Consider the following 15,484-nt stretch of genomic DNA (forward strand, 5'->3'; position numbering starts at 1 on the left):
GGTCACTAATGTGATCTATATTAGATACAAGACTTAGTACAAATTCTTACATCAAATTATCAGTTTTAAAGTTTATTTATTAGTGTCACAAGTAGGCTTACATTAACACTGCAATGAAGTTACTGTGAAAATCCCTTGGTCACCACACTTCGGCGCCTGTTCAAGTACACTGAGGGAGAATTTAGCACAGTCGATGCATTTAACCAGCACATCTTCCGGATTGTGGGAGAAACCCACGCAGACACAGGGAGAACATACAAAGTCCACACAGTGACCCAAGCCGGGAATTAAACCCGGGTCCCTGACACTGTGAGGCAGCAATGCTAACCACTATGTCACTGTACCACCCATCAATGTCAATACAATGGCAAAACTATTAGCTGTGTATTCAAACTTCCCAAGAAATTTAAGGTTCAAACACAAGTAACTGAGAAAAATGCGAAAGTAAGTATTAAAAACTTTATTATCCCACAGGTTTAATTGTAGAATGCTGTACATTTTAAATATACACAGCACTTTTTAACATAAACTTCCCTCATTCAACAGATTAATTCTTACACAGACTTTGTAATAGATTGGTAACCAATTATCATTTAATACTACACAAAACAACCCGACACCTTTTGTGAGGAGTGTTTACCAGTTCAGTTATAACTGGCGGCTATACAAATACTTTCAATTACTCAAATTAAAATTGATTATCAGCACAAATTGGATTTTCGTTATGAACAAGACCTTTTGTTTAATGGAGAAGCTTAACCATTAACAATTGAGCATTTATAACAATTTCTTTACATGATCCAATGATATCCGTTATGTTTGTAAAAGCCAATAACTCAATGCAATCTATTAATTGATGGAGCAGCCATCATACATGGGTCTACAAACACTGACATAGCTTTTCATCATGTCGCCATAATGTAGCTTAACCATACAAACACACAAGCCTAGGACTTTCGGACAGCAGTCACAACAATTTGGTCATTTAAGCATACTACACAAGATACTGACATGCGTATGGATTTGTTTTTAGTATCCAGAATATTTCCTGCAATATTAGTCATGCGGCCACATAATTTTCTATATAAGTGAAGTTAGACAAATCCTAAAATAAACAACAGATAAAATGTTGATGATGGGGGACATAAAAGGTTGATGTATTTTTAAACTATTGTACACAGCTTTATCAGTGTGGGTGGGTATGGATTCCTCAAACCATCAGGACTTGGTGTAAGCAATGGTTCAGATTTGTTTTCCCAATACTAGCACTCCAATGAGCCCAACATACTTAACTCAAAATGCCAGCAGCCTTCATTAGTTAATACATCAAGAGAACAAAACTGCAACAAATCCAGATTTGCAGATCTTTGGTTAAACAGGTATGACTTATTGCCAACTAGCATATTCCTTCCAGAACATAATTTGCAAGTGTTTTATTACTGTGCTCCAATAGAATTTCCATCGACACAAGTCAATTTGGTAATAAAACGCAGCTGCAGCAAAAGGTGTACAGATGAATTTAAGAATTGCAAGTGGCTTTTTTTGGCAGAAAGTCTGAAGAAATATCCCTGTGTTAAGTCTTGATTTGAACTGTTCTCACCACACAGTAAGCATGCAGAAGAGCAAAGTTTACTTGCCATGGTTCAGTGCTATACAGCATCGCCAAATTGGCAAAATAAATCCAAGTCCCAAGACAAACTTCATAGTTTGTTTTTAGTTAATACAAAATGCTTAAAAAAAAAGTTAAGTCTTTCTTGTCTTAGTCCTGATACACTGGAATGTTAAGTGCAGTACAAAAATGACAACTGCACCACACTACAATTTAGCACGATTTTCATTACAGTATATAAAAGGTTAAAAAATACTTGACGCTGGGCACAGTGCAAATTTCAAGTCAAACATTTTCCTGTCCTGGATACCTTGATATCTAACGTTTTCAAATTATAACAGTTTGGTGCTACTCATGAGGTCCCCTGAAAAATTAAAGAGAGAAGTGTGATGCTTATGGATAAGTTATTAAACTACAGTTACTGCTAGTTCCGTGGAGGGGTTGAATTCCAGTCGTTTCCCTTCTACCCAGACAGCAAATGTGAGAAAGCCTCGAGCTAGGCTTGGCAACGTGCCCAATGCATTGTAGTGGATCTTCCATAGGATGAAATACAGCACCAGGCAGGCAGACTCCAGGTTACCATTAGTACGCATCTCTTTCGACTCGCTTTTTGCGAACTGTATCAAAACAAAGGGAAACAATAGCTGAATATAGTATGGTCTACAAGTAGTTTAGAATACATGGCACAGACACACAACCCTTTTGAAACTCCAAACTTTTCTGGTCAACTATAAATTCTGGAGCATGCATTCATAGTTCTAACAGGCCAGAAATTAGAAAAAAAAAGCAGTGAAATAAACAAAGGCAAGACTCTGAAAATAGCAGTTAGTGAAATGCAGAAAACTGGTGGTAATTAGTTCAACAGTTCTAATTCTCCATACTCATCACATTTAATACCGTCTGAAACTTCATGGCCGGACAGCTGGCAAGGTGTATGAAGAATTTACCCACATTCCAGACTGAAGGAGCAAGATGACAGCAATTAGCAGGAATAAAACAAATAGCATGTAATATTGAAACAAATTGCAGCATTATCCATCTTAAACTGTTGCTTTGTAAGTTTTCGGTGGTTAAGCTTGGTTTCAAGGCCGATGCATCATTTTTTGCCATCTTTGAGAAGTTTGTAAGAAACATTCAGCACAAGGAAAGTCTACAACTTAATAGAACCTAAAATCTGAAAGGAAGATAGATAGCTACAGCTTTGATATCCTAATAGCAAATATATAACTTATAATGGTAAATCATATTTACAAAGGCTTCCCACAGAAGGAATCGGAACAATGTTACTTACACCAATAAAAAGCTAAAGAAATATTTAAGACAGCACTTTATTTCCGATTATAATTATTTCAAGAAAGCTTTCAGATTTTGAACAGTGCAAGAGGTTTACTTGGTCATTCTTCAGGAACAACACTCTTGAAACAGGGCCATCTGCTCCACTTTCTTAGAATATAGAATAGAATAGAATAGGAATAGAATAGAATCCCCACAGTGCAGAAGCAGGCCATTCAGCCCATCGAGTCTGCACCGAACACAATCCCACCAAGACCCTATTCCCCTAACCCCTCATATTTACCCTTCTAATCCCCCTGACTATGGGGTCAATTTAGCATGGCCAATCAACCTAACCTGCACATCTTTGGACTGTGGGAGGAAACTGGAGCACCTGGAGAAAACTTACGCAGACATGGGGAGAATGTGCAAACTCCACACGGACAGTTACCTGAGGGCAGGATTGAACCAGCGATTGAACCAGCTTGACTCAGCGATTGGAAGCAATTGGCTCAGTAGTGATTACACAAACCAAGTGCTCCTCACTGCTTACAGCAGCTTGCTTAAGCTGATATTTCTTCACACAGGACCTGATTTCACCCATACCCGTACAAGGAAATATCGAGGCGCTCTGTTGTGTTATTTGCAGTGCCAGAGCTTGCAAACACCTCGTTAATGTTCATCACAGGGTATGGGTAACTTCTCTTTCAGCCAAATCAATGCCATAGGCTTGACCCGGTGACAGAGTAAATGACGAAAATACAGACGCAGACAGGGGATTTACACTAAATTAAAAGTATGAGCATCTGGGCATGTCAAACCAGACAGATGCAATAAATAAATACTTTGTTCCTGAAAGGAAGCGCATTACCTGCAATAAGCAGGAATAACACTTATTCAATCAAAAAATAACTTTAAAAAGTAGCAGATCTTTTCCAGAGTGCAGGTCAAGGCTGTGTAGAAATAGCAGTAAACACCTTGCCTGCCTGTTGGAATATTCTCAAGTATACAGCTCAATGCTGCAACACCTGACATATTTACCCAAGACACGGGGAGGGGAGAGAGAGATAGAGGTAGAGTCTGGTCTGGCCATTTCCATTCAAAATTTAATTATCCTGGAATAATCTGATTGACAGCAAAGGGAACACATTTATGCAACTAAATTTGCCATTAAAAAATTCCCAATAGCTTCACAATTCAGAAAATTCAACGGTTCAGCTAAAACACGATTCAAAATTATAATCAAACTGGTCAAAACTCTTACTCTTAATTATCAGTGGCCCCTGTGTTTGTACATGCAGGACGAAGACAAAACTACCTCAACCCTCATGCTAGGCCTACTGTACCCCTGCCACATCAGAACGCAAAAGCCCACTAACAATCTTCAGCATGGCTTGCAATTGAAACACAAAATATGCTGGAACTGCTCAGCTAATCAGGCAGCATCTGTGGCGAGAGAAACAGTGTTGACGTTTCAGGTCATTCAATTACCATAGAAACCACAGAAACCCTACAGTGCAGAAAGAGACCATTCGGCCCATTGAGTCTGCACCGACAACAATCCCACCCAGGCCCTATCCCCGTATCCCTACATATTTACCCACTAATCCCTCTAATCTACGCATCCCGGGACACTAAGGGGCAATTTATCAATTGGCTAATCAACCTAACCTGCACATCTTTGGACTGTGGGAGGAAACCGGAGCACCCGGAGGAAACCCACGCAGACACGGGGAGAATGTGCAAACTCCACACAGGCAGTGACCCGAGCCGGGAATCGAACCCAGGTCCCTGGAGTTGTGAAGCAGCAGTGCTAACCACTATGCTATGCAATTGATGAAAGCCTGATCTGCTAAATGATTCCAGCATCCCGCAGCATTTTGCTTTCATCACACATGAAAGTGATGACTTAAGCAAGTCACTGGAGGATGACTGGAACCTTTGGAATTCTATTCCAACCTGCCAGCACCTCCCGGGAGGGATGGAGGAGGCGGGGAAGGGATGAGGGGGAAGAAAATCCAAATTCCCTTTGGAAATTGGATTGCTGGTATAGAACGAAAAGGAATTGTAAATCTTACCTAAATCGTTATTCTTGGTTATGGCTGCAGCTGCCCTCGTTCGTGGTCCTTGTTGCGTGAACTGATATCCAAATTTCAAGATTGAGGTGTTTGTCTCCAGCATTTGAGCTATTTCCATTTCAACTGTGGCACCTAACTGTTGGCGCTATAAGTAGAAACACAATCAATGCAACCAACCTAGTGTGAGAAGTTGACTTTGACAATTTATTTCAAATTGCCAAATTGAGAGTTAAGTAGTTTGAACTAGACATCTTTTAGGACGGGTGCTGAAAGTGGGTTTGATAAACATTAATGAAATAATAACTGTCTCTATTTTTCAACTTTACAGATTAGCAGTTATTTTTCAGAACACAATAATACCTGAATAGGATGGGAAAGAAAGAATACAGACTCCGTAAGTGCATACGGTTTTAGCTTAGACCGGCATCATGATCAGCAAAGGTTGGAGGGCTTAAGGGCCTGTTCCTGTGCTGTACTTTGTTCTTTATACAACATACACAACCGGTGCACATATCACACATTTTGTTCTTTGATATAAAGTAACATTCCAGAAGTTAACTACTCAAACTACGTTTTTTTTTAAAAAAGCTATACTAAGATTTGACCATATGTATCCCTCCATACCTTCATAACTTTAAATTAGCTGAATTCACAACAGGTTATCGTTAGAGATGTTTGGTGCTCAAGACATTCAGAAAATATACTGTGTTCAGGTTAGATGCAGACACATGTCAGGATAATTCAATTAGGATGCAAGAGGGATTAAATGACATTTTTAGTTTCTGGACCTGAAGGCTGTTACATAATATCCAGAAAAATATCTAAGGAACTATCCTGGCAGTATGCGAAAGTTATACAAGTAGAGATTTTAGGTATTTTCAGGCACAAAAGAATTTACCTGATTATCAATCTTGATCTCCATTAAAGTTTCATTCTCTTTCAGTGCATCTATAATTGCCTGTATTCCGACACCAGTGATGAAGTTTGACTCCAGATTTAGACTTCTAAGTGCCTTATTAACTTGTAGCATATCTGCAAAAGCCTTAAAGACAAAAACTTGGTTTGAATGCTAACAGGTAATATCTCCAAAAAATTTAACATTTTAAAAACACCCACCGATACTAATGTGAAGCAGCATTGCAACACAACCAAAAGGTGTTTAAACAGGGGTTGATGTTCACATTCACACGGGCATAACAACTGAAAAAACTTCTGCCCAGAGGTGGGTTTTAAAGATGACCTTGAACATGGAAGGAGAAGAATGTGGTTTAGATAGAGAATCTCGGAGCCCGGGGCCAAGATGGCTGACTGCACAGCTGTCAATGGTGTGATAAAAGGTATTTTGGGATGCACTAAAAGGTACACGGGGATCTTTGTGTGTTGTAGCATCTTGGATGGTGACAGAGATTGGGACTGGTGAAGCCATGAACTCAAGGCTGAGAATCTTGCATGAAACTTTGGGGAAATGGAAACCAAAGTGGTCAGCAGATGGGCGATGGGTTAGTCAGCCTTGGCATGGTAAAAGACATGGGAAGCAGAGTTTTGGATGGGGCAAAGTTTACGGAAGTAGAGAACGAAAGGTTGGCCACAGTATTAGAAATTCAAGAACGGAGGTTCGATTCCCGGCTTGGGTCATTGTCTGTGTGGAGTTTACACGCTCTCCCTGTGTCTGCATGGGTGTCCTCCAGGTGTTCTGGTTTTGTCCCACAGTCCAAAGATGTGTGGATTAGATTGATTGGCCATGGTAAATTGTTCCTTAGTGTCAGGGGAACCCAGCAAGGCAAATAAGTGGAGCTATAGGGATAGGGGCTGGGTGGGATTGTGGTTGGTGCAGACTCGATGGGCTGAATGGCCTCCTTCAACACTCTAGGGATTCTATGAAGATAGGTGATGCTAGAAAGGGAACTGTGTGATTGAGAGAGGGTATGGATTTGGAAATTCCACTCAGGCTCAAAATTGACATGAATGCTTTTAAATTCTTTTAATACAAATTCTAGGAGTTTGACACCCACATCCCCATGTCTATGTTGTGAAATCCATTTTTAGAGCCTGGTTGCTGGCTTGTGGTCCCAGATAAAACAGAGTCAATGAGTCTGCAGCCAGGGCTATGGAAAGGGGATTCAACAATGAACTGGCTCACAGATGCCTGTCGCCCAGAGTCTGAACAAAATTAAAAATAAGCTTCAACAACAACTTAATGTTAAAGCAACAAATTTCATGACCCAAATGTTATGTTTGGGTTTAACAATCATCTAACCTCAATCAACACTTCACAGACTGAGGGAAGATGGTTACTTTAATTAGCATGCAAATTTTCAAAGGAGCCCATCTCTCAAGAGGGAAAATCATTAAAAACACTTAACATATTGCACTCAACCATAAATTCCAAGTTAAGCCAAATAACACTGCAGAATCAGAGCAAAATTAAACTTACAAAAGCAATGGGGTCATTGCTCCGAGATGCTGCCAAACTAAACTTCTTCAGGTGAGTATTTTTTTTCAAGGCTTCGGCAAAGTCTTTTAACGTCGGTATTGGAATATTCTAAGGATAGATTCAAAATAATAACTGATAAATGCAGACTGGAGCCCTAGCACACCCCTTCATGGTTCTGACAACCCCAATGTGGTCACTAGCTACCCATGTGCGCCATTTAGGTTTTAACTTTCTTCAAGCAATTTTTTTTTGAGGTTAGAGCCTCCTATGTGAGTAACTGTAGGTGACAGCGCGTCTTACCAATGCACTGCATCACATGGTGGCAATCAGATCTAACAAATTAATTTGCCATTTGTTGACCACTTCTGTTTATTCCTCCTCCTGCCCTTTTTCAAGATTCTGCGATATAGCACATGCCAACCACCAGGAGGTGCAAGAGAGAAGACAGTCAACCCAATTTTACTCTCGTGAAAGGCAAAAATAGTCATCCAAATGCCTCAATTTGTTCTATGAAGAGCTTCATTGGAAATGGCCAAATAATCCTGACCTGATTGAATCTCTTTTACAGCGACTCAGTTTCTCAAAAAATAGCCTTTGAAGCAAGTTTTCCTATTTACGTAATACAGGTAAGGCCAATGGTGACAAGTGGACAAAATACTAAAGGAGCTAAGTATTAAAACTATAAATTAAAACAATGAACACAACTAAAAGTGCAACAGGACCAAAAAAGGAATAAAGAGACAAGGCAGTTGTTAAACAAAGAACTTGGTGGCATGGTGGTACAGTGACTACTGTCTTCCATGCCAGGGACCCGAGTTTGATTCGCAACTTGGGTCACTGTCTGTGCAGAGTCTGCAATCTCCCTGTGTCTGTGTGCTCCAGGTGCTCTGGTTTCCTCCCACACTCCAAAAGAGGCCATGCTAAATTCTCCCTCAATGTACCTGAACAGGCACCGTGAGTGTGGCGACTAGGGGATTTTCACAGTAACTTCATTGCAGTGTTAATGTAAGCCTATTTGTGACACTAATAAATAAACTTTAAACCTAAGAACTCATTTTAGCAGCAGTTCATTACAATAAATCTACTGATTGGTATGCACATAGCATTACTGTAATGATGAGGAATTTTTAATATCACAGATCACAACTGAATCTTGCACTTGCTCTCCAGAAGTACTCCATTCAGATGGTGATGCCAAGAACTTTGTCACACTAAACAAAGTCACACTAAACAGAGATTCTTTTAAATTTACGCAAATATATTAAGATCACAAAATGCTAATCAATCATACAAATTCTTTGTACACTGTGCTAATCCTGTTGCTAGTTACAGAAGGAATTTAGTTTCTTGAAAGTGCAACAAAATAGCATCCAAGTAAAACACCAGTATTCAAATACAACCATCTTACCTTTATGTTGTTAAGATTAACTTCTACAAGTCCGGGATCATTGGCTTTTATTCGCTGTAAACTTTCCTCTACGTTTGTTGGGTTGGGAGGTTCATCAAAAACTGGTTTGACCTTCTCACCTTTGACAACATCTGGAAATCACCATTTGCAATAATTAGCAATATCTTTCACGGACAAATGAACCTGAACATTCAAAAACCGTCAAGTGGCTTGTAAATATAGGTAGCAATAAACTTTCTCCAGTAGTAGCAATGAGGGGAGACGATGGCATAGTAGTTATGTCACTGGAACAGTAATCCAGAGGGCCATGGATTCAAATCCCACCTTGGCAGCTGGTGAAATTTAAATTCAGTTCATTAAAATAAAGTCTTTTAGGGAAGGAAATCTGCCGTCCTTACCTCGTCTGGCCTACATGTGACTCTAGGTTGCCTCTTAACTGGCCTCTGAAATGGCCACTCAATTCATGAACAATTGGGATGGGCAACAAATGCTGGCCTTGCCAATGACATCTCCCTCCCACAAGGACTAATTAAAATTGATAATTAATATATTAACACTGATTGCATCATCAACTAGTTGTGACCAACCTTTGAGCTGAAACAGTAGTTGGTATTCAGAAGTCAGTGATCAGTGTGATATCTATGTGTGGTTTACCATGTACTGCTTTCAACTGGTCTTGGTTTACTGAAGAAATCTATATGAATGTTTAACACCAAGTCAACAGGGGTGTGTGGCTTGAAAATAAAAGTTAACAAATCTATACATAATAAAAATGGTAAAGGACCAACTTATTCCAAGTGCAATATACAAGCACACTGCTAAAACAGTACTATCTTGGTTCAATTTCTTATCTGGGGGAGGTTGTTGGAGAAGAGTTAAAGAATGGAGAGGGGAAGACAACAGAGCTACTCAGCAAAACTTAATTTAAGTTTTCAATAAAACTTAAACGAAGGACCGGTGAAACTTTCAATATAGGGCGAATTTTACCGGCACATCTGCCCGAGATTCATACAATCCTGCCCGAGGCCAATGGAGAATGCCGTTCTCCGAGCCTCACCCATCCCATGCCGGTAAAATTCCAACCATAGTGTCCAAGATAGCTAGTACAGCGTACATCATTCAAACACAGGCTGCACCTGCAGAGAGCATTTTGAGTTGTGTATCACCTGGGAGAAGTTATAGTTACAGGACTGTTATTAGTAGTGGAAAGTTCTGCAGCGAATGCAGAATGTCATCCAAATATACACGGGCTTGATACAAATCATCTTTCCTCTATAGTGCACAGGTGCCATCACTTGAATCATTTTCTTGAATAGAAAATGAAAAACAAACTGTTGTCACTCACCAAAGGATTGTCGTATTTCTAATGCAAACGCAGTAGCAAAGTGGGTCATTAATCAAGTGAAACAATTAAGGATAATAACTTATTTTCCAACTTACTGTTCAAGCCTTTGCTTCCACCAGAATCCAAGAAATGCGTATTGCTCACCAAAGTGTGCATCCCTAGAATGGCTGAAATTAGGAAGAAATAAAGTAAATCTTAACAGATTTGCTAACCTTGCAGTCAAATACATCAGTTCGGTTTAGTTCTTATCCAAGCTGCAAGATAAATAAATGGATAAAAGGGACATTTTGAAGCTTTAATTATTTAATTCAGTCACTGCCAGTGATTCCCCCTTAAATGAGAAGACAAATATCCCACATTAATTGAGATTAGATAAACAAAGGTTTGATGTATTTGCAACAAACACAGATTTTTCTAAAGTATGTCACTAAAACGAAGCACAGCCGCTGAAATTAGCAGGAGTTTTCTGGATAAGAAACTGCTGGAATTCAGTATTTGCAAGCAACTTGTTACTAGCACTAAGTCTCTGAAGTGCTATAAACAAACATGATGAAATATTACCACGGAACGTCGTTTTGGAATCAAGTTTCAAGTCGGCTGTGTTGGGGGAAGATATCAGATAAAGACTTTAAGCAAACTACTTGAAGTATATACACTAATATACCAACCGTGCCTGAAAAAAGGCAGCTATAATTATTGCACAGCTTTTGTTTGCGGGTATATTATCCCATTTCCTCAATTTATTTGGTTTTCTGGTTTCCATTTGAACAACACAACTCCCATTTCAAAGGGAGAGCAGGCACACTCCTCCCAGGCCACTAGTAATGGTATCGGTGCAGCTAGGCATCCTGGTGGAACTGCCGACTAGTGTATTTCTCTCTATCCTCCTCTTTCTCCCCAACCCTGCCCCACTGGAGAAATCCACCAACAGCAGAATGGCCAAAAAGAACAAATAAAATTGAGGGGATCAAAGCTACATCCTATAATTCTGTGGTATGGGGCGTTGGTCCGAACACTCAATGTATTTCTTCTTCTTTGATGGAGATCAGCTGCAAAACTACGTGAATATTGTGCAAAGACTGTTTCTGCTTTAAGTAGCATGCTCAACGCAACTCGGCAACACTGCTCGGCAAACAGCTCTGTGAATGTTCAAGGACAACTTTGCGGAAGCAGTGAATTAATGAATATAAATACACAGCAGATGAATATATTGCAAATCAAAACATGCCCAAATAGGAGAGTTACACCACAGGCAGAAGTTGTCACTAATCCATAAAACGTGGACAAAGCTCCCAGCAATTAAATCAATAGGTGCAATTCTTGGAGTGTCTGCCCCTCTAAGATCAACTATCCTCTGAATTTTGTCCAAACTAGTAGTAGATTCCTTGCCACATTTTCAGTTATTATTCAATTAAAGTTAAACCTACAATTATAACATGCAAACAAAATCCACCAACTTGAAAGGTTCTGCACAATTCCCTCCCCATCTTCCCAGCATTAGGGAACTATAGACTCCCTAAGCTGTTGGGCAATTCACAAAAGGTGCAAAGCTTGAACATATTCCTGGATAAAAGCAAATTACTGCGGGTGCTGGAATATGAAACCGAAAGAGAAAATGCTGGAAAATCTCAGGAGGTCGGTCTGGCAGCATCTGTCAGGAGAGAGAAGAGCTGGCATTTCGAGTCAGCTTTAACAAAGGTCATCTGGACTCAAAACGCCAGCTCTTTCCTTTCCTTACAGATGCTGCCAGACCTGCTGAGATTTTCCAGCGTTTTCTTTTTTGGTTGAACATATTCCTTTTGTTTTCAGAGAACAGGTTCATATATCAGGTAAATGTTGTGGTCACAGTAGTTTACCTGCAAGGTCGCAGAGTTCTGTATCTGTTGCACTCGTCAAGGCTTCTTCCAGTTCTGGATCCAGGGTCACTTTCTCTTCCACACGCTGCTCCACAGGTTTCTGCTTGGGTATCCATAACTTTCCTGTAACAGATCATTTCTAAATTACATTCCAAGGTTTTTCCAATCTATTTTCTCAGACCAGCTTCTAGTCGATGTTTGTTACAAAGGTTTAACCGAAAACTAACTAGCTACGAGTGAAGAAAGTTCTCAAGTCGATCAGAGATTCCACCCTTGCCTCCAAATATAACCAAATGGAAGGCAACTATGGAGTTGTTTTTATATAAGCATAATTAGTAGATATTATTCATGTTAATATTTTACTATTACATTTTGTTAACAAGAGCTGGGATTGAGCCAATAGAGCACTTGGCTCTGAAACAGAAACTTGATGTCTGGATCATAGCACAACTTGTGACTCAATATATCTACTAGTTTCAGCTAGTTTACTAGGTCAGAGCCAGGTTGTTAAATGGAGGCATTTTGCAGTCCAGATTATTTGGTGTTCAGTGGTAGCCATTAAAAAGAACAAACATATGCAACAGGTTCTGGGAAATCAGTAACAAGACCAGCCAGTATTAAATAGCACGGTTGAAGTAAAATGTCCCAAGGCATTCCCATATGAACACAAAATAAAAATTTAACACAACTACATAAGGAACCATTAGAACAAATGAGTAAAGCTTTGGTCAAATAATTATGTTTCAAGAAGCATCTCAAAGGTATAGGAAGTGAATTCTAGATCTTCTGGCCTAGTTTGTTGAAGACATGACTGTCGACAGTGGAGCAATTAGGAATATAAGGAGTAGGCGCTCCTCAAGCCTGATCCACCATTAATGAGATCACTGCTGCCCTACCTATATTCCACATGCCTGCAGAGCCCTTAATACATTTGGCTAGCAAAAAATCTATCAATCTCCAATTTAAAATGAGCAATTGATCAAGCATCAACTGCAGTTTGCATAATAGTTCCAAACTGTGCTTAGCAGTCTCACCAATTTAACTCTTGAAAGGTCTGGCTAATTTTCAGACTCTGTTCCCTGGTTGCAGATTCGCAATCAACAGAAACAGTTTTGCTCTAGCTGTTCACCATAATATCTTGGAAATTTTGATCAAATCACACCTCAACTTTCAAATTTCAGGGACTGTAACCATAGTTCACAAAATCACTCCTCCTAAGTTAACCCCTGGAGTTATTCTGGTATCATTCTTTCCAAAGCCGATATAATGTCTAGTGCCTAGAACTGCTTGTGGTACCAAGCGAGGTAGAATCAGGGCTTGGTACAGTTGAAGCATGAAAATGGAGGGCATCAGAGATGAGGGTTTTAAGGTTCCAGAGGCGGTTACAGAAATGGAGACGGTTGAGGCCATGGAGGGATTGAAAACAGGAATGAAAATGTTAAAAGAGAGATATTGTGGGACTGAGAGCCAGTACAGGTCAGCCAGCACAGGAGTGGTTGAACTAACAAAACTTAATTCAGCATACTTCAACAAACTGACCATACTAATGCAGGAGAGAAGAAATACAGAGTTTTGTATTCTTTTATTTTAGATTATAAACTTGTACATCAAGAAAATCAAATAAAATGCACTTATTTGTAGATGAGAAACTGGAAAACACTAAATTCAGCAGAAAAGCCAATTATTCAACATTTCCTATGATGTAGCAATGACTGCACTGCAAAAGTACTTCACTAGCAATGAAGTATTTTAGAATGACCTGACAATATAGATATTAGCTGGATTAAAAAAGGAAAAGGTCATAAAGATCAGGATGTTTATGAAAGACCACAGCTGTCTTAATAAAGATACCAGGCAGAAGTTCCACAGTACAGAAGAAACTGAAAGATAGTTTTTTTTTGGAAAAAACAACAGCAGAGGAAAATGGCAAACTAAATGGCAAAAGGAATATACTGTGGATGCTGGAGTAAATGGCACTGAAACAATTAATTGTGGTTCCTGGACAATTTAAAGCCAAAAATCTTGGTGTCGGTAAATCAATGGTCTATACCAACTATATTGTATTAAAAAACCTGAAGGTGATGAATATCCTGTTTATTAAATACAGATTTCCATCCCTGAATATTCAATTTTAACATACTCAACATCAGGGAAATCCTATGTACTGCTCAATTCCTTCACACATTAAGAGGTTGCATATTATGAAATCATGGTTTATAATATATATATTACAATTATGTAGCTATAGAACATCCATTTAGGAAGGTAGATGGTACATCATGATATGATGGTGAGTGGTTAACTGGAACTACACAGTTCACACCAGTTTCAAGAGCAAATGAAGGTGAAAAAGAGATCCAGTAATGGTATCTGCTCAGGGATAGATGACATCAAGAATCAGGAATCATTCAAGAGCCTTAAAAACTCAACTTTAGACATTGATACACAGAAGGGTTCTATAGTCTAATTCCTGTTTTTAGTAAAGGAGTTCCAGAAAATTATGAAAAATGATTATCTGGTAAATCGGTGTGAAAATAATTCTACCCCTTAAGTATAGAGTAGTATTTTTCGGACAATAAAGACTGACACGAGAGACAATCTATACTTAAAAAAACCAATGAATATCCAAAAAATAGCAGCCATTTAAGTAAGATGGTGGATGAGAAAAGCACAAAAGGAATTGGAAAAACAATCTGGATACCAAAACCAGAATGATCAACAAGCAGAAAGTAGTCAATGACAGATAAGCTCACAGTAACTCACGACCCAAGTGCAAGTAATGGGCACATAAAAGGAGAGCCAATAGAGCAGAAAAGTCTACAATGGATGTCAATACACATGATCTCTAGAAGCACATGGAATAGGATGGCTGTTGTGGAAACGATTATCGTGGCAGGGTGTTCTAAGGTAGCAGGAAAATCAGACTTCAACCAAAGCACAATTTTGAACATCATCAATATGCAATGTATCCAGTAACACACAGCTATCTTCCTGAGGGAAAGAAGCCATGTTTGGCATCTTCAGAAAAACATTGGCAAGAATGGTTAATGGTTCAGCCCTATATAACAATGACCACTTAGAATTATATAACACCGTTAATGTCATAAAACACCCCAATCACATCGCAAAACCATAATCAAAGAATGACATTAGGAAGTGACCAAATGGCTTGACATTTTTGAGGAAGTGATATTCCAGGTTTTGAGTTCCAAACAACATCTGACAAAGTTCTATTTGAAAGGCTGCTACTTACACTGGAAGCAATGGAGATTGGCAAAAGTAGCCTGAAAAATTAGTTCATGGAGTGCATTTGGGACAATGTCTTAAAGCAGTACATTTTAGAGCCAACCAGGGAGCAGACTATTCCAGACTTAATAATGTGCAATGCGACAGGATTAATCAATAATCTCATGGTGACAGCAATCATAGAACGATAGAATTTCAAGTTCAGTTTGAAGGGGAGAAATGTAGCTCCAAGACGA

General features: G+C 39.2%; 1 protein-coding gene across 3 annotated transcripts in view; it reads right to left on the bottom strand.

The window, feature by feature from the left end:
* Positions 1 to 445: 445 nt before the first annotated feature.
* Positions 446 to 15,484, bottom strand: part of tmod2 (tropomodulin 2) — a 72,135-nt gene continuing 57,096 nt past the window's right edge. The window contains exons 4-11 of one of the 3 annotated variants that reach the window (XM_078241363.1): positions 12,003 to 12,125; positions 10,242 to 10,313; positions 8,802 to 8,932; positions 7,394 to 7,501; positions 5,858 to 6,001; positions 4,960 to 5,104; positions 2,507 to 2,568; positions 446 to 2,226 (exon numbers count right to left, since the gene is read on the bottom strand). In XM_078241363.1, coding sequence (XP_078097489.1) covers positions 2,017 to 2,226; positions 2,507 to 2,568; positions 4,960 to 5,104; positions 5,858 to 6,001; positions 7,394 to 7,501; positions 8,802 to 8,932; positions 10,242 to 10,313; positions 12,003 to 12,125 — 995 coding nt within the window. In that variant the 3' untranslated portion in view covers positions 446 to 2,016. Of the gene's footprint in view, positions 2,227 to 2,490; positions 2,569 to 4,959; positions 5,105 to 5,857; positions 6,002 to 7,393; positions 7,502 to 8,801; positions 8,933 to 10,241; positions 10,314 to 12,002; positions 12,126 to 15,484 lie in introns of all 3 variants that reach the window. The other 2 variants (XM_078241364.1, XM_078241365.1) reach the window with 2 other exon arrangements.

This window comes from Mustelus asterias, chromosome 24 (assembly GCF_964213995.1).
Source record: "Mustelus asterias chromosome 24, sMusAst1.hap1.1, whole genome shotgun sequence".
Lineage (NCBI taxonomy): Eukaryota > Metazoa > Chordata > Chondrichthyes > Carcharhiniformes > Triakidae > Mustelus > Mustelus asterias.